Source organism: Pholis gunnellus (genome assembly GCF_910591455.1).
Source record: "Pholis gunnellus genome assembly, chromosome: 19".
Taxonomy (NCBI): Eukaryota; Metazoa; Chordata; class Actinopteri; order Perciformes; family Pholidae; genus Pholis; species Pholis gunnellus.
In genome coordinates, this window is record NC_136546.1 from 9,135,136 (window position 1) to 9,154,894 (window position 19,759).

Consider the following 19,759-nt stretch of genomic DNA (forward strand, 5'->3'; position numbering starts at 1 on the left):
ACATTACTCATTTGTTACATATTATAGTCATTATTAATATGCAAAGTAACTACGAACTAAAATGAACAAATGAATGTGGTGGAGTGTAAGTAGAAGTACTTCAAAATAGTACTTAAGTACAATACTTGAGTAAATGCACTCAATTACGTTCCACCACCAGTAACATATTACATGTATATATATATAATGTATGTGCAATCGTAAATACAAATTCCTTACCTGCAGCTGCAGGCTTGGTGCTTACCGCACCTCCGACCATCTTAAAGTGACGGATACATCCATTGATACTGTAGAGAATCTAGGGACAGACAACGAGAGAATGTTTGGTTCATGCTTACAAATGATTCAGGTGCGACTGCAAGTCATGATATACACTTTTAGAGAAAAATTGGCCACAATTATTGGACATTAATAATCTGTTATATGATTGTTACATTGGAACTAAGTGAAGAGAATGAATTTAGTCAAAACTAGTTGAAATAATAAATATAAACTAAACAGAAATATGAAGTCCTGGGCTTATGAGCAAACTTTAAAGAAATGTATGCGTGTCTGCATGTGTCTTTTACCGGTCCTATTCTCTTGCTGGTGTAGTTCGGGGGTAATCCACCAACATACAGCATTCCAACCACGTCTAACAGGTCAGCCTGGTGAAAGAAGATACGTTATTAATGCAATAATAAAAACAATCCTTTTACAAACTTGATCAACAAATGCATGGCTGTAATATCTGTGGTTTATTACGTGGCAATTTTTCTTTATATTTTCTTAAAGTATTTTCTTTTGACTGGACTGCCGTGAGCCTACTTGTAGGTGCAGTTATGTAAAGTATTTCACATGTGAGAAAAGGTGAAAATCTTTAAAATAAAATAAAAATATCGTACCTTCTTTGGACTGATCATCTGTTTACTGTATCGCCCATCAACCATCAGTAGACCTCTCTGCTTGTTACGACTCACACGGATCTGAGAGGGCACACATATTAGATTAGATTAGAAAAATGTTATTAATCCCCAGTGGGGAAACTCATACAGACGACACAGTCCACAGTACACAACAGACAAAGACGCATTACAAAGAATAAATAACACCAGACAATGATAGAAACCTCTAAAGGTGTTCATTAAAAATATCGGACAGCTGCTGGAACGAAAGACCTTCTCAGTCGTTCAGAACACTGAGGCATCCTGAGTCTCTCACTAAATGAGCTTCGGAGTCCATTGAAGACACCGTGTAGTGGATGGCCTTCAAACAAGACAATTGTTTTTAACTTGGCCCTTGTTCGCTTTTCAACAGTGATTTCTAGTGAGTCTGGGGTACGGCCAATCACTGAGCCAACCTTTCTGATCATCTTATTGATCCTGTTTTTATCATCCGCAGTGATACCGCCCCCCCTTCCTTTGATGAATGAGTCTCCAGGACCAAATGTTCTAGATAGTAGAAAGCAAGGAAGCTTTGACAAAAACAAATGGTGACAATGATCTATATGCAACAGTCTCTTTAAAGCTAAAATATATTCTCCCATGTGACAGTACTATTGACCTGGAACTCTTTTTCAAAAGCCAGTATATAACCAAGACAGTATCTACATGACTTATTATTCTATATTTAACAAGCATGAATGAAAGACCGTCCTACCTTGTGCCACTCGCCATCATTAATGGAGAAGGGGACGCAGCCAGATATGTTTCCATGACCAAGATCATAACCCAGACAAACTTGTCCGTCCTTGATCTACAGGAGGAGAGAGACAGAGGGTCATGATGGAGGGATGACAAGCTGACATGGTTAATATGAAGCTCTACGGCCTTTGTTCCTGAATATGGGGACCTTGTTGGAACAGACAAACACATTTAGCCTCTGTACAGTCTCACAGCGCACAGACAGCGAACGATGTGGGAAAAGAAGATGGGGAATATGAGACTCCATAATTCCAAATTGTAAAATATTTTGTTCTCGTTTTTCATAAAATAGTAATTTACTCTGATTTACGGCACAAACAGAAGTGGGCTGAAGCTTATGTCAAAGACTTGTGTCTTAAACCAACTTGAACTAAATTCTTGAAGAAAAGTAAACTTGTAGAGTGGTTGAAGCAGCGGTTGAAGCAGTAGATGGATACCTGTATGGTAACAAAGTCGGCATGGTTGATTCTTGCCATATAGAGAACGAGACCAGACTCCTCCTTCGTCCTCAGCTCAAACTCCAATATTAGCCTGAGACACACATACATTCATGAACCTTTGATTATACATATCATATGTAATAAAACATTTACCAAAGGCACAGTAAATAATCTAAAAACAGGTACATTGTGTCTTTCTGATGCTCTGCATGTTTATCAGAAGACTGAAAAAGGACAGAATACTGGATTCTCACAGCTCGTCAAAGCAATTTCCTGCAAAGGCTGTTTTCCTACAATAGATGCGTTTCATTTTTTTATATTTTGGCTGTTGGTTTAAATGCCCCGAAACGTATTCTCACTTAATAAAATAACAACTCTACGTATTCATTTCTAAACCAAATGTAAAATATTTAAATCAAATGATTATTAGAAGTCAAATGGCGGTTAAGTCTGATCCCCAAAACAGCCAAAGTCTTTTGACAAGATACTATTCATTATTCCGCTCATCCATTAACAAAACTATTAGATTAATATTGTACCTCAAATGTACACAGAACATTGCGTTGTCTAAAGAATTGATGGGTGTACATCTGTATGGCATTTATTTCCTCATGCTTCCATCATTTAGTTGTTTTTGTCAGTTTGTGAAACAGAAAGATTGATTTCAGGGTTGGTCGAGTCAAGAACATGTTACGTAATTCAACACACTGTTATTTATAGAGGATGTTTCCCTGGATTTTGACCTGATGTACACCTGTGTTGGGATCTTATCCCGTCCAAACTATTGCTCACTCACTTCTGTTTTCCTTCATTTATTTAGAACTGCACTCCATCGTGTGGGATCTAAGCATAAACCTGACAAGATACACAACACCGTGGTTTATTACCTGTGACAAGCATTTAGCAACATTTGCAGTGGTGGAATGTAACTAAGTACATTTATTGTACAAAATACTTTTAATATAATTAGTAGTATTTACATTTCAGGCTACTTTATAATTTAACTCCAGCAAATTAATTTCACGACGACTACTACTTACTTTGTGGTTTAAGACTTTACATACAAAACTAACATTGGCTTAATAAAATACAAAGCATTGTTACAGATTGCTCAATAAAATATAACGTAGTTAACATGAGCTACACCTCGACCAACTTCAACAGTAAATGCTACTCACACGTTAATGCATCATTAATAATAATGTTATAATATATAATAGTAAACAATCGAGCAATTTTTCAGAGCACTTTTAATTGATATACTTTTAAGTACATTTTGCTTATAATACTTGCATGCTTCTACTTAAAGGTGTTACATTTCGAGCATATATATATATATATATATATATATATATTGCCTCCACACAGCTCTTAACTTGGTGGCTGAGCCGGCGTCTCGCAGCTAACAGTGCTAGCTGAAGATGTACGATCATTTTGCCCTCTTTACTATCAATAATGCCAAAAGTGTCACAATGATGGATTATTTGACCGTTTTGTGATGCTGACAATTAGTAGTTGGTTTCCGTCTGCGCAGTGTCATCATATCTGTTTGCATCTCTTCTCATGTGACCTCTTTCTAGCCAATCATGCTTGGCGTATGTTTTGATGTAGGTGAATGTGAACTGCGAGAAAAGCTGCTCAATGCTCATTTGAAAGAGTTTGCACGAGAGATAGCTTTTAATGCACCAGTAAGCCTAGTTATTTAGTTGATGAGCTTTGCTTAAGGCCTTAACTGATTTTCATGCAGGAATGAACAGGCTTCCAGTTGTGCTGTAGTGCAGCACCACAAAATCAAATACTAAAATGATTATTCATTGTGAATACGTACCTCTCTCTGACTTTTGTGTCATCAAAAGCAAATCCCATGTGACTGTTCCTGGTCAGACCGAATTGATAGGCCTTCTCGAGCGCTGTCGGGGCCACAGCTGATGCACATGAATCCTGGAGATTGGACATAACATGTCAGTTACACTGACAGGGTTACACCACACTGCTCCTATATTGCCTCTTGTCAATAGGAACCTGAACACCTGAGCGGAACGTAAGTCAATCACACTAATAGGGTTTCTCCGTCTGATCTGCAGGGACCTGAAGGGCTGATTGGTCACAATGGGGCATCAAAAACAGTTCTTTATTCATAACAGGCAAATGAAGAGTTCACAGAAGATTCAATTCATAAAAATCCATGTAGGCTTATAAGATAGGCTTTGAATGTGTAATGTGAATATTGTATATCTTTTTTGTTGTGCAAATACGATACGGAATATTTCAGATGATCTCAGCAAGTTGCAGCGTACGGCCTATTAAAATCGATTGCAATAATCTCTCATTACTGTTTCTTTTTTTCTCCATCACTTCAACCTCAAAACTACCGTTTTTAAATCAATGGACCCTCCCACAGCTTGAGTATCATACATCCTGCACATGTTTCATTACCATCTGAACCATCATACACACTATAGTCTGATTTCCATTTGATCCGTGCTTCACTTTGGCAGCGCGGTAAACACAGTATTAGATGAGTGTTACTGTTCCCCTTGTCATTTTACAGGACGCACGCAGTTCAGTGAGTGACCAGAAGATGTCAGTGTAGCAGCACAAGTGAAGGCATTGTACTTTCTTACTACTCTCCTACTACTACTCTCCTTGTCGGAGGAGACTTCCTTTCCTTCCATCTGCGACTACTTTATTTTCTTCTACACACTTTTACTTCTCCGATCCCCTTTCATGTCACTTTATCACGTTTCTCTCTTCTAGTCTTTGCTTTCCTGTCCACCTCACCCCTCCATTATTAACTTCTATCTGCTGTATCCTCCCAACAAGTCCTCTTCCTCTATCTACCTTTATCTCCTCTATAGTGTTCTCTCTCCTTCCACCTCCCATTGTTCCCGCCTTCCCATTCTTCACTCTCCCCCTGCTGCCACCCTCTACTTTTATATCCTACTACTTCCAGTTTCTTTTACCTTTCCTGTTTTTTTTTCTGCTGCTGTATCCTCCTCCTCCTCCTCCTCTCCTGATCTTGTAGACACCTTGTGTCCTCTTCACCCTCTTCTCACCTTTCTTTCCTCCTTTCATTCACCTCTTTACAACTTGTACTTAATTATCTTCCTACCTTCCTCTTCTCTTGCTCTTCTGACTTTGTTCACCTTGCCAAATATCATCTCCTCCCATCTCATCAGCCCCTTCACCCTTTTGCTCTCTTTTTATCATCTTTCCTCTTCATTTCCTGCCCTACCACCTCCTCGTATCTGTTTTTCTCTCTCTTTATTAATCTCCTATTAATTAACAAAGAGGCTTTGCCATACCTCCAGCGTCAGTGTTAGACAAAGTTAGAGAGAGGAAGAGCATCCCAGACACACATACACACAAGTGTCTCTCTGTGTGTATGTGTGTCTTAATCTCCTCTCCACTCTTGTTCTCTTTCAAGTGAAGACATTCCCCAGACGGTGACCTTGCTTTGTTACAGCTGACACTCACCTCTTATCACGCTCTGTCCTCATATCCGCTCCTCCTCCTCAACCTCTCTTTTTTCCCCCTCTTTCACTTTTCTCCCTATCTAACAAAAGGGAGATGTCACTTGCTCAGAAGCTCGTTTCTTGCCTCTCCTTTCATTCTTCTCTGGCTTCCTCTCTTCCGTCTTTCCATTAAGCCAACAAAAGGCGGCGGCCGCTCTGTTCAGAAAGACTCTCTCTCTCTCTCTCTCTCTCTCTCTCTCTCTCTCTCTCTCTCTCCCCATTTCCTCTACTTCCTCCATGGCTGCACCTTTTCTCTCCTCTCCGTCTTCTATCCTCCTCTTCCTCCCTGCCTCATCCCCTCTGCATCTTTCCATTAAGCTAACAATAGGAAGACTGTCTCCCATTCAGAGAGGCTAGTCTTTGGTTGGAGGTCACACCAATAGAAGTCATTAGTCTGGATTTTGTATAAGTGTGTGTGTCGTTGCCCTCACTCTTGAGAGATCAAAAGTCCTTGCTCTGCTTATTGTGGTTTTTAGAGAAGCTACTCGTTAGGATTCTGGTAGTAATTATCTTTAGCTACACATTTTTCACTGCTTAACTCACGACCAATTTCAAGACCGTACAGTGCAATGCTCCTTAAGCACATGCCACTAGTCACCATATTGCTAGTGTTTCAAACCTAGGTCTTCAATTGAAACTAGAAAAGCTTGGGGCTGTTAATACTGCTGCAGATGCAACAGCTTTACAATTGCACCGAGATCCTAAAGAGGCAGACGCAGTATATCACTATGTAAACAAAACCCCTGAAAAGAAATGCAATTGCTGAAATGAGAGAAAGCAACTGGGTGGCCTGTTACAACACCTCACCATAAGTGTATCAAAGGAGGAAGGCTCTCCCTTCTGTCAATAATTAATGTCAAGGGCTCTTGGGCAAAGCACTTAACCCCCAGCTGCTCAAGCCAAGCTGGTCAGTGGCCATCAGAAGAAGACTGCGGTCAACAAAGCAGCTCCATACAAAGGTGGAGGTAGATACCATCTTTCGGGGAAAATAGATTGAAATAGAAAATAACTACGTGAGAAATACACTTAGGATGGATGACAGGAATAACGTATCTCCCATAGCTGGGATATCTCGTTTAAAATTATACAAATGAAAAGTTGCTGTAATCCGGTTTGCCGTCATCAGACTTGAATGTCCTTACATTTTTATATTCTAGATTGATAGCGAAAAGACATGAAGCTAAATAAGAGAGCACGTCAGAAAGCTCTGAGGTTACAGTGGTGGATGGTTCATACTCAAGAGTGTGTGTGTTACAGGATAAGTCTGATGATGTTCTATATTTTTCTTGCAAGAAGACCAAAACCAACAACGTATTGATCCTACTAACAAGTTCTGTCAATGTTACCAAAGCCTGATGAAGTCATTGCCTTTGTGCCATAGTGCTACACTGTTGATAAAATACTATTAAAACATATCAGTGTGTCAGCCAGTGCAATGGCTGACATGTTCCTTCATTATCATGAATGTGGGCATTGCACTTTGTTTCAATCAATCCCACATACACCTTCTGTCTGCAGCAAATGTATAATTACTAGCATACCAAATCCATGGCAGGAAATAGTCCCCAACAGAAACACTATTTATTCCTGTAAAACTAACATTTGCTAAAATCTACAAACCGTCGAACAAACGCAAACGTTAATGACAACAATATAGAATATCACCAGCCTTATCCTTTAAAAACTGTCAGGTGTGTGCGAGTGAGTGTATGTATACCACGTCAGCACTGGGCTCCTGTTTAGCAGTGGGCGGGGCTGCAGCAGCAGCAGCAGCAGTGGGTGTGGCAGCAGGTGCGGCAGGGGACGTGGCCTCCTGCAGGGTCAGCAGTGAGGGAGTGGAAAGGAAGGGGGATTAGTTGCAGCCAGAGAGGCAGAATGGCGAATAATGTTTATGACGAGCACACAGGCCGCTAATCAGGCAACAGGCAAGCAATGATGTCATAAACATCAAAGGTCAAAGAAGTTAATGAAGCAATGGAGAAACCTTTTTGACTCAAATGCCTCTTTTTTTTTTTTTTTTTTTACCTTGAATTGAAGCATACTTAGCATCTGACCATCTTAGATTTTGATGACTAAGCAAATGAAATGTAAGAGCTGTGATTCTGAAGGCTAATCAGAGGCAGTTAGAGCAGAACAGCAAGTTAAAAAAGAAAAGAAAAATGTAATCTTATTGTTCAGAGGTTCACTGAAGCGTGTAAGGTGCCTGTTCTGGAGCCTCTCCATCCTCTAAATGTGTGCTCACCAATATCTCAAGAATCACAAGTACAGAAAATGTTGTGACAGAAAATTGGATGATAGAGAAGCCTCTTTATTCAAGCACATGCTGAGACTGTTGTTTACGGTCAGCTGTGATTACTTCTTCAGTCAGACAATATCCTTTTGCTGTTGATGAAAAATGCAGCAAGTTGTGAGCAGAGCGCTGTCACATGGTGCAGCAGCACAACCATTTCAAAATATAAATACAAATGCACTAATTGTGTAAGATTGTGCGCAAAACTCATTATAAAAAGCTGTTTCATAATGATGTGTTTAACTACAGGACACGATCCATCAAAACAGAAATGTGGGAACTACTCTGCTGTTTACTGTCTCTACTAATCTAATCATGACTGAATAAATGATAAATCAAAATACATTTTAATTACAAGGACTTTGTATTGACACACAACCATTTTTGGAACAGAAGCTAAATCACAAGAGATGTTGGTTCTCTATACTATACAGTGATGTAGAAGTAAATGTCACGTCCTCTTAAGACGTCCTCTGAAGTCTGGCGAGACATTTATATGTTGTAATTTGTTGTGGTTGTGATGAAAAGATGTTCCGAGAGTCAACAACATTAACAAAACACCCAACAAACAAAACGTGAACCACAACGATAATTGCTCACAGAAATTTGGTGAACCACCTCTGTTAAAATGTAGACCTATGGCTTTTTCACAGGCTTTAGTCTACTGTATATCATAAAGCAGATGATCTTACAGCCCATAAAGCAACAAACCTTAGAGTTATAGCGAAGCTGGCAGAGCTCTTTGGCTCTGTGCTTCATGATCAATGCCCTTTTAGTGGTGTAGTTTAAAGGTAACTGGATAACAGATAAACTATCACCCATGTAAGGCTTATAATACATTACATATGTGAATGACTCTATCCCAACGCTAAGGTTATGATGTAAATGACTGCCTACCAGCCTCTTAGCATGGTAGCTAAATGTTAGCTGAGTGTTTTGGCTCCTGTGGGCTCATAAAGCATAAATGGCATGCACAGTTAGCGTAGCGTAGCGCCATGGCTCCGACAGGCTATGACAGGCTGCCAGAGGTGGAGTTTGTGGCTCAAGGCTAAAGGGACCATAAAGAAGAGTTAATGGGCTGTACAACTGCAATGTGATGAAGCGCTAAGCTAACAGGGCGAGGCCATGGCTGCATTTCATCAGAGAGAAATAGGTGTGTGTTTGTGTGTGTGAGTAAGTCAGAAAAAAATATATAGCAGAGTAGGACATGTGTGCTCTTCTGTAAATGTGTGTGCATATTGGTGCATGTGCTACTTTTTTACTAAACCGTATCTCTATATATGTGTCGTATGTGCATGTCTCTGTGTACATGTGTATGTACATCTGCCAACAGCTTGAAATAGGCTGCCTAAACGAAGGTATTCACTATTTTAGTGCTGTAAATAAAAACCCTGTGATGTAATATGAATATATCTTACTTTCTAACATTCTGCTAAGTTAAGTTAAGTCGTGAAAGTGCGTGTGTGTTCCCATTTTATTTTGACCCACTTACAGCAGGAGCACCTGGAGCAACTGTGGTTGCGATCGGTGGAGGACTGAATGGCTTCGACTCTTCCTTTTCCTTCTCGGGCTCCTCCACTTCTGGCAGGAGCGGCGGCGGAGGGGCGAGGTTGGGGCACAGGCCGATTTCGGCATTCTCAAAGGACACAGGCAGGGAGAAATCTGAGAGACTGAGAGATGGACGAGCGATTAGATTTCAACTTACACAATGTTTAGCTGACACCAACAGAAGCATCACAATGAGTTAACAGTGCAGGGACCTGTTGAAGTGTGTTCAGACTGAATGCTACAGGATGAATTTGACTGGTGTGTTTGTGCAGTCCGTTTGAATTTGCATACAGCACAGGTGTTCAATACATGTCAGTGTTTCCGCTATAATTCTAGGCGAACCCCTGCCAGGCCTTTTTTTAATGCCGAAAATAATGCCAAATTTCCTCTATATTCATTCTTCAGCGGCACACTGCCTTGAACTGCCGCGGGGTATCGCTGTCCATTAACGATGCAAGTGTCTGCGGTTAGTTCACATCTCTGTAATAACAGCAGGACAGTCAAGTGTCATCTGTGTTATCTGAACTGCTAAAGACAGTGGAACAAGTTTGTTTTTAGTTGAGCTAGACCAGAGAATATTTGCTTCAATCAGATCGGTGATGTCGTTTTGCCCCCATTGTTCTCCGTGAAGTGATGTAATGTAGCCCCGGTGCTTTTCAAGTAGAGTGAGCCCCGGACTCCCATTTGAAAAATAACCCTTTGAATGCTGCATTGCTTATCAGAAACTGGTCATATGGTAACTTAGGAGGCAATTTGGCCTCGTGTGCTCTGATTAATTTGGCATGCCGTTTACAACCCACCAGCCATACCTTTGTTCTAAAGAAAACAAAGGTTCATGTGGATTTTAAAAAGTACCTGATAAATATTTAAAGAACCTTTAAAGTGATACATTTTAGAACCCGGCCGACCCGCTGGGCCAAAGCAGGCCTAAGGGAAATACTACTTGTACAAATGAATCTGTAACATTGAACCTTCAATGCAGACTTACTATCACAAAGCCACTGACAGAGTTGTCAGGATTTGACGGTGAAAATGTATGCCATCTAGAGCAAGTTTTGCATCTGTTTGTGTTTCCATAAACTTTGTACTTAATCACAGTGCATCCATAGTCTGAACAAGACCAAGGGTCAGGAGCACAGCACACTCACTGACAAGGTTCCTATTACCACTGTATGATAAGAGGATTGTAAGAGTTATTCAAGATAAATGAACTAAACAGTATTATATATTCAATAGAAATGACTCTAGGTTCCAAGAAAATGTACAAAAGAATGATGAAGACTCACTGACAGAGAGTCAGATGTATATTAGGTAGAAGTTACAGCGTCGGGGTGAAATGAGGTGAGCGATAGACAAACAGACAAAATCATAAACATACAAAGATGAGAAAGGGGTGTAATTTGATTTATGAGTATTTGTATGATGTTGGACAGCTCTATTACTGCTGTTCAGGCAGAAAGAGAAGCTGACTTTATCATCATAATCCTCAACAGCATCATCATGACCTGCTGAAATCATATTAACAACACTTTAACCCAGCAGTGTATGAGGTCTGTCTTCCACTGCCAGGAAACGTTATTGAGTAAACATTTGGGCAAAGAGGAACGCTGCACTGTTTGAAGCACACGTATCAATGCAGTGCATTTAAGTTTAGTAGCTAAAGTTTTACATGAAAGCTTGGGCAGGGAATTAAAAATCAAAAATCAATCCAAAGTTGACTGTTCTTCTGCTCCATATGTAACTTGTGATGTTAGAACCACTTTACTCTGTGGATGTATCAGAATGATAAGAATAGCTTTAGTTATTTCAAACCAAATGTTCATCTGATCAGATCACAGTACATGATTGGTTCGGATGGTAAAAAAAGGATCTAGTTATTGCTACCAGGTCTTTGCGACAGGAAGTGGCCAGGTTCAGTCACTGGAATATATTCAACTTGAATGTGATTCAGCAACAGAAAGTGTAAAGAAGTGAATATTAATTGTTAATTGAAATATAAAACTCACTTTGAAATGCCCACTTTATTTGCAACTAATGTCTAATGTATTATTTTATTTTCCTTAGTTATTTATTTTTATGTTATATTTTGTCCCTTATTTTAACTTGCACTAATTCATGTTTAGAGTCTGATTTTGTTTTTATTTGCATGATTGTTTTTCTCTTTTATATATATTCAATAAGGATTGTTAGAGGGAGCCTGAGACTTAAGATTTTCATTGTCAATGACTGCTTCAACGTAGTTGTTGTGCTTTTGATAAGTAAAGAACTTGAACTTCTCTACTCGGTTCCAGTACCTCAAAAAAGAAAAAGACGAAAGCACGCCCCCAGAACACACTGCGCATTTTAACTTAATGAGAAGAACAACATTTATATTATAAATATTATGTATATATTCTAGGTTGAAGAAAAAGCCTGTTTCAATACATCTGGGTGCATATATAGACGAGATGTTACATACACAGCGTTGACCATGAGGTTCCATATACATCCCTGGAATGGGACGTTGACTCTGTTGGAGGTCTGCTCTACTTCTGCAGGAATACCACCGAGGAAGATGCGCTGCAAGCTCACTGGCTGGTCATTGGGAAGCGCTGCCTCCCTCTTGGCCTCCTCATCCACCTGAACTGCGAAAGATCTGGAGGAAAACACCCACAGACAAACGCACAGAAAGTATCAACTTGATTATGCAGAGTAAAAGTCAATCTTCAACAGCGACATCAAATGATGTTGCACAGGTAGGACCATCAACACAGCCTGAACAGACACACAAACACCAACCTGCCAGCTAGCCTCTCTATGCGCAGCGAGTGCTCTCTCCCATCATTCAGTATGCCTTGCTCAGGTCGTCTGATGACACGACGCGGACTGTTGCTGCCGGTAAACAACAAGACCTCGAGAGAGCCTTTGTTCAGCAGGACTGAGAGGTAGGGCTGCAGGAGATGGAGAAACACTTCATTATCTGTGGAAATCTCTAAATCCATACTACTCTCAAGACCCAGAGCTGGAGATGAGATGTGGAAGGTAAATTTAAGGTTGATGTATGAGAAAAGGGCTTTGAATTTTACTATATACCAACCACTTTAGATACACAGTATATACCACCTAAAAAGCCAATTAATCCAACATTACTCCTTGAAAAGGCTAGCGTAGAGGAGATATGAGACTGCATACATTATGAACTCAACATGGGCAACTGGAAATAGGAAAGTGAGGGGATGAATGAATGAAGGGAAACCAGCAAACATTTTGATGTTGAGCCTAAATCTAATATTACCATTTGCATTCATGTTAAAGCCTTTAGAAGTGTGGGTGTATTCTTTTTAACTATAATCTTTATTTAACTAAAACCAAACCTTCAGATAAGAAAGCTCTTTTCAAGACACTCCTGGCTGAGGTCAGCAGTGATACAATGGCTGTGTTACTTAATAAAAACATCAAACTGATAATAAAAAAGTCTCGCAAGGTCAGAAGTAAACAAAAATGCAATTACAAAATCATGAATAAAATTGCCAACAAGAATCAGATTAAAGATCGCTTCCTAGAAATAACCTGAATAAGCTGAGTGTGAATGATGATTTCTGACTGAGGTAGTTTTACCAAACAAAACAAATGCATCAAATATCATTAAAATATATCCTGTAAATATATGTTTTGAAGCGCTTTCACTGTCTTTAAGTGGAATGAATGTCTGAAAAAAGCTTGTAAGTGGAACTTTTTAAGAATTCTCGGTTAAACCAAAAAAACTAATAAATTAGACCCATTTAATACTACCAAACAAAAACAATATGTCTGGAAAACAGTTCTCAGCAGCAGTTGTTACCTCATGAAATAAGGATCTAAATAATACAAGTTCATCTGTTCGAAATGGTTCCATTAAGAATTTTTCCGATATGACCTCACAATGAATATTACGAAGCCAACTTGCATTACATTTGACCACCTCATGCATGTTGTAATTCTTTAAATGCTTGTCAAGAAGAGGAGAGGAGAGGAGGAGAAAGGAAGGACAAGGCAGAAAAAAAAACAGATTGAAGGGAGGAGAAATGACAAACAGGAGGGAGGAGAGACTGGGGATTAAAGAGAAGTCAAAAGGCGAAAAGGGGATCTGAGTAGGGAGAGGTGAGAGGGTTTATAGAGAGAAATTGGGGGGAAATAAGAGAGGTAGGACAGGAGTGGAGAGGAGAGGAAAGGATAACAAGAGATGAGAGGAACAGAAAGGAGAGGATAATAGGGGGAAGAGATGAGAGGGCAGAGAGCAAAACAGCGAGCGAGATAGAGATGGGTAGAGAGAGAAAGAGAGAGACAGACAGAGAGGTGCTAGAGAGCAGTGGTGCAGGGTCAGGCTAATTTGAATTTTAATTCACTGTGTGCCAGAGGGCGAAGTGGGAGACAATTTACCACCTGAAAATGGAATTTCAATTTGAGGTCGGGTACAAATTGAACTGAGATGTAGCTACAACATGCCTCTCGCCGCGCTGCCTCGCACAGACACACTTGCACAGATACAAAGGCATGCGCGCGCACACACACACACACACACACACACACACACACACACACACACACACACACACACACACACACACACAGGTGCGCAGACACATGTCACACGTACAGACAAAGGCAGACTATCACAGATGAACTCACACAGAGGACAGAGACACACACACACACACACACACGTAGACATACAACCATGAAATAATACGCAAAATACTGTGTAGCTAACATGCATGGAAAGACGCTCATAAGAAAATCATATGTAAAACATTCACACATAAAACATACACAGACATCTCTTCTACTTTCAGTATTTTCAATCTCTCAGCTTTTGAAGTTTATACATGTATGATCATGTTTGGGGTTTCATGTGTGAGCCAATTCTGGTGCAAGGTTGTAGAAGTAAAGCGGACCCAAACTGTGCACAGAATACAGACAGGGTGATGCAGGGTGTTTGTTTAATATGTATGAGCCAATCTAATGTCTTTATTGTACGCATTACTTGTATACTTGTACTTGTTTTTTAAATCATCTGTCCGCTCTCTTTCCTTTTGGCTTCATCTTTCTCACTCCGTCTTACTACACTCTCTTTATCTCCCCTTATTCTGCTCCAAGCTTCTTCCTCCTTTTCTTCTTCATCACTCCTCTGTGACCATTCTCTGTCTACATTATTTCTCCTCTCCTCCGCTTTCCTCCCCCTTCGTATTATTTCTCTTCTTTCCGGTTCTGCTCTTTCCCCTCTCTCCTTCCGTTCACCTCTAAATCTCCCTCCGCTATCCCTCCATCCTTTGTCTCCTGTCCCCTTCTCTCTCCGCTGTTTCTCTGTCCCTCTCTAAAACATCCATTAGTCAGGGCCAAGTTGAGTTGATGGTGTTTTTAACCTCGCTTAACCTTTCTCCGCACACACACACACCTACACACACACATGCCTGCCAGCATAGTTAGTAAAAATAGATTTATGCGCCCAACAACCAGTGATGATGGATAAGCTAGAGGTAACCCTCTGTCCTCTCTCTCTCTCTCACACACACACATAAACCTACATACACTTTCAATTTTGCATTCATGTGAGCAACATCATACCAATGCGATACACAGACACACACACAACACACACACAGACACAAATGATGCTTAAACATGCATGCACGCACACAAACATGGAAACAGGCAACCACACAGACATGTCCACAGACATATACACACATTTGTATGCCTGCAAATAGGAAAGTGCGTGCAAACACAATACTTAAACACCAAATATATGCCGTTTCCAGCAGAGATAAAGGACTGGATTTGTTTATTTATCAGTGATTAGGATGAAAGAGGGCTGTATCAGCACAGGGACTTGAAGCGTGCGTGTGAGTCAGCGTGTGTGTGTGTGTGTGTGTATATATATATATATGCGTGAGAATGTTTTTAGCCGTAAGACAATCTAATCAGCAAAGCTGCCAACGAACTCAAAATCTCATTAATATGCACTCATGGAAACTTCATTCACTTAAAGAAAGAATGCTTGTGTGCACGTATGTGTGTGTGTGTGTGTGTGTGTGTGTGTGTGTGTGTGTGTGTGTGTGTGTGTGTGTGTGCTTGCATGGTCAGCTAAAAGCTAGGACAGCTACTATCAGTATCTGTCAATGGACATGTGTGTGTGTGTGTGTGTGTTTTGATAAAAGAGAATCCAATTAGCCCAGTTGCCAAAAAAATGCAAATCTCATTAATATGCACTTATGAAAACATCATTAGGTAAAGGGGTACAGCATTTGGGTGAGTATGAGTGTGGCCATGTGTTGAACCCACCTCTCCCGACTGTCTGCGTCTCCTCTTGGAGCTAAGGAGGTTATTGTTTCGGGCCTGTGGTGGAAAGATTTTCAAAGAATGGGAGAATAAATGGATTAATGCTTTGTGGTTTTACAGGTCATTAAGTTTTCTTATATTTTCCAACAATATCTAACCGTTATCAATAATTATTTGATATATATAGTATTATTATACAATACATGGAAAATATAGACAGTGTTATATAGTCCGTTTGAATAATCTACTGCACCCAGACCCAGAGACAAAAATTATTTCTTTACATCCAACCATACAATTCAACATAAAGATTAAAGTGTTCAGTAATAAATTAATCACAAATGTATTCATTTGGTTTTGTATTTGGTTTTGTTTATTATTTTGGTTTTAAATTGATCATTCAAGCAAATTCCTATTCCTCTTTAATTTGTATCAAATCACAATTTCTATGCAGAAATTACGGACCTGTAAAATAAATCGCAAAGTTAAGAAAGTGAGTTACAATTTCAATGAAGACAATATATGAAACCGAACCTGCTGGTTGATTGGTGAAGCTCCGCCTACTGCCAGCATGATGGTCCCGGTGTCTTCCAGAGTGCTGAATGACAGGCTGATCTCTGTGCCAACCGCTAGCGACAGACCACCCAGCTCCATGTATCCCGGCTTAGAGAAACTGACTGTATACAGGTTCTGTGAGGAGGAGAAAAAGTATTTAAGCATACATCAGTGAATAGACACATTGTTTAGTCCTGAATTATTTAAATAACAGTCGGATGGAAAAGTAAAACAAGGATTTGAAAAGCAAAAGTCAAAGCTTAACTCTAAGTGTGCAAGAGACAACTTTTAGATGCATGTCGTTTTACAGATGCACCATCAGTCACTTCTCATTATTTTGAGTGTGGTTTCAAAGTGAAAACAAACACACACACACACACACACCTTTGTAGCCTAGCAGAGTGGTGAAGGAAGACAAAAGACGGATAAGGTACAGAAAGACCTTCACTATACACATACTGAAAGCTGGGCCTTTATAATCCTCCATACAATCTTGATAAAGTCTGCGAACATGGCTGCACAATTTCACGAATGAATAACACCAGTGTATAGAAATCATGGTGAATGCCTTGTATGTCATTGAAATCTCCGATGCAGCTTCAATGCACATGTTCAAAAGGGAAATGTAAGAACTGTGTGTATGTTTGGAATGTTGTGTACATGTACATGAAAAATAAATTATACAGTTTGAACTGCTTATTACAGTTCGCTTCCTCTCTTTCCTGATATGTCTTACAGAAACACACTTTTACTTCCTGAGTAAAGTACAAAAGAAACAGAGTGAACTGTGTGATGATGATAAATCACTTAAATACTGTACGTAACAATATAAGTGGACAATCTTAACACGATTATACAGAGAGGTTTTAGCAGATTATGCAAATACTATACTGCAGATGTATATTTCTACATATGTGACGTGCAAGTAGACAGTCCTCGATTACCTCTGTAATAGAATCTAAGTGTTGTAAGAGTTTAAATATACTGCGTAGCTGTAGACACTCTTACCTCTACATTACATCCTTTAGTGACCCCGGTGTAATCTGAACTGCTGAGGAGACTATAGGGAGTCCTGGAGACTTCAATCTCCCGAAGACAGCCAGCATACCGCTTCAAAGTGACCTCCGACCTATAAAAATATTATAATACATTTAGTAAAAGTACATACAGCTGAAGAAATGTCAAACTCCATGGCATTTCCTGTCTCTCAGTAGTGTAATACAATTAATGAAACAGCTCAATTACTGCAGCAGGGAAGCTATTGCATCATGTATCCAGAAGCAGAGTGATGCTTGGATGTCAAGTTTAAATATGTGTCCATATTAATAATGCAGATTGTATGATATTAATCAGTTTTCAGTAGCATAATTCAAGTGTATGTAATGTCAGGTATTGTCCAGGTTGCAGTATTATGTGAGAGGAAAGGGAAAAAAAATAGTAAATTCAGTGAATTATTGGGCTGCATATTTGTAGCCAAGCAACAGTTGCTTGCAGTGACACAGAAAATGGGTAGAGACATTTTGATTATAAAATAATATTTGAATATATTTATGGTAATGACTCAAGTAAGGCAGAGTCATAAATGTGAGAAATTCCGCGTAAATGTTTCTGAACTGACAAACATCAAACTCAGATCAATAAAGGATAGAGAAAGTGATTTCCAGCTGCCGTGTGGAGGAGCAGGATGCCAGCCAAGACACACACACACACACACACACACACACACACACACACACACACACACACACACACACACACACACACACACACACACACACACACACACACACACACACACACACACACACACTTACTTTGAGCTGTACAGCGTCATCAGCATGGCTAGCCTCATGCAGAGGGCAGTATAAATCAAAATATACTGGTTATAAGATGTATTCATTTACCTGGCTGTCATGCTGTTAAGACAAAACATAATATCAAAACATTAGCAGACGTCACAAACACAGTTTCAACTAATGACTCATCTAAACCTGTCAAGTCTTGTCAGCGTTCTGCCACATGGATTGTTTAATGACGTTGATGTGAAAAGAGTTATAATTGGGTTTGAAACAGATGACTGTACTTGGCTTATTCATTAATCTGAAAAAAACTGTCTAAGTATCTTAATTTAACAGCAATGAAGTGTCACAAACCTTTTACATTTGGTTAAAAATATCATTACATATAAATCAGAAAAACTTCCTTCATCTGCATTATCTTCAAAAAGTGAACAGTCCTGCTTTCACTTTGAACGAAATATATCAAATATACACAACATATTACGGCCAGCTTTACAATGAATACATGTACAGTACATGCAACTGTCAAAATATTCACATGAGTGTGTTAAATTAGTGTGTGTGTGTTTACCTGTAGTTTCCAATGGTAGGCAGCCCTCCAAAATAGATCTTCTGGTGTTCCCTGAGGTTCAGACCAGTAGCTGAGCCCTGAGACGAGGATACTATCTTCTCCTCGGCACCACTGTCAATGTCCACTACGGTCACCGTGGCTTTGTAAACAGTTAAAGACACATAAATAACAACAGAACAGGCTGACAGAGATGATATACTTTGAAATTGAAATCTTTAAAAAACATATTCGTATAAATATTTTGAATGCCGCTTGTAATTGTTTTCTTTAACGTGGAACCAATGTCTTGTGTATGTAAATTATGATTATATATATATATATATTTATTTTTAAAGAAAAGAAGTATTCATCTTAATGCGAATACCTGTTTAAACAAAGACAAATACTTATTGCTTTATGTAATCTTCTTGACTAATATAATTATATAAACTAATTTGGTTTGCTTCAGATTATCAAATCTCATTCGTGCTGTTCTTGTCCAGTCTTGTCAACTGTAGCGTGGCCTCGTGTGGATTGTTGCTGTTGTGTGTACCTTGGTTCTTGTTTCTTGACATGGTGAGGGACTTCCAGTGCCCATCATTGTGGCGGCTAGCTGATATGGCACTGCCAACTCCTGACCCCAGGTCAAAGTTCACCTTCACCTTGCCCTCTGACAGCTCCAGGGACATAAAGTCCTTCTACAGAGACAGCAGCGGGAAAGTGTTGTGAGGTACTGACATTTAAAATCCAATAACAATCCAATAATTCATTTAAATCAACAGGCTGAAAGAAATATGTCCGTATTTTATATTTATTTATACATGTATTGCAGGAGTTAAATGTTTTATTACCCAACAGGCTAAACTGTGGATCAAATATGAATATGGAATTTAAAAATGGATTTCAAATTATGAGAGCACATTCTAGACATTGCTCTCAAAAGAGTCAGCTTTGAAAACATGTCAGTTTATTGTTCTAAAATGTGACTTTATCAAACTTAAATTATTCTTATTGATTCAACATCGGTCACGGAGGAAAGATGGTACCTTTAAAATATAAAAGTTAGTCCAGTTCTGATATTTA

At 39.4% G+C, this 19,759-nt stretch overlaps 1 protein-coding gene across 1 annotated transcript in view; it reads right to left on the minus strand.

Annotated features, from left to right (window-relative positions):
* The window catches only part of lama2 (laminin, alpha 2), a gene marked incomplete at its 5' end in the record, with an annotated part of 161,827 nt that overhangs the window by 3,081 nt on the left and 138,987 nt on the right, over positions 1 to 19,759 (minus strand). The window contains 15 exons of the mRNA XM_079180677.1: positions 220 to 298; positions 570 to 647; positions 885 to 965; positions 1,639 to 1,734; positions 2,120 to 2,213; positions 3,951 to 4,063; positions 9,420 to 9,597; positions 11,934 to 12,110; positions 12,254 to 12,405; positions 15,776 to 15,829; positions 16,307 to 16,462; positions 17,336 to 17,456; positions 18,232 to 18,243; positions 18,698 to 18,836; positions 19,230 to 19,374. Coding sequence (XP_079036803.1) covers positions 220 to 298; positions 570 to 647; positions 885 to 965; positions 1,639 to 1,734; positions 2,120 to 2,213; positions 3,951 to 4,063; positions 9,420 to 9,597; positions 11,934 to 12,110; positions 12,254 to 12,405; positions 15,776 to 15,829; positions 16,307 to 16,462; positions 17,336 to 17,456; positions 18,232 to 18,243; positions 18,698 to 18,836; positions 19,230 to 19,374 — 1,675 coding nt within the window. The remainder of the gene's footprint in view (positions 1 to 219; positions 299 to 569; positions 648 to 884; positions 966 to 1,638; positions 1,735 to 2,119; positions 2,214 to 3,950; positions 4,064 to 9,419; positions 9,598 to 11,933; positions 12,111 to 12,253; positions 12,406 to 15,775; positions 15,830 to 16,306; positions 16,463 to 17,335; positions 17,457 to 18,231; positions 18,244 to 18,697; positions 18,837 to 19,229; positions 19,375 to 19,759) is intronic.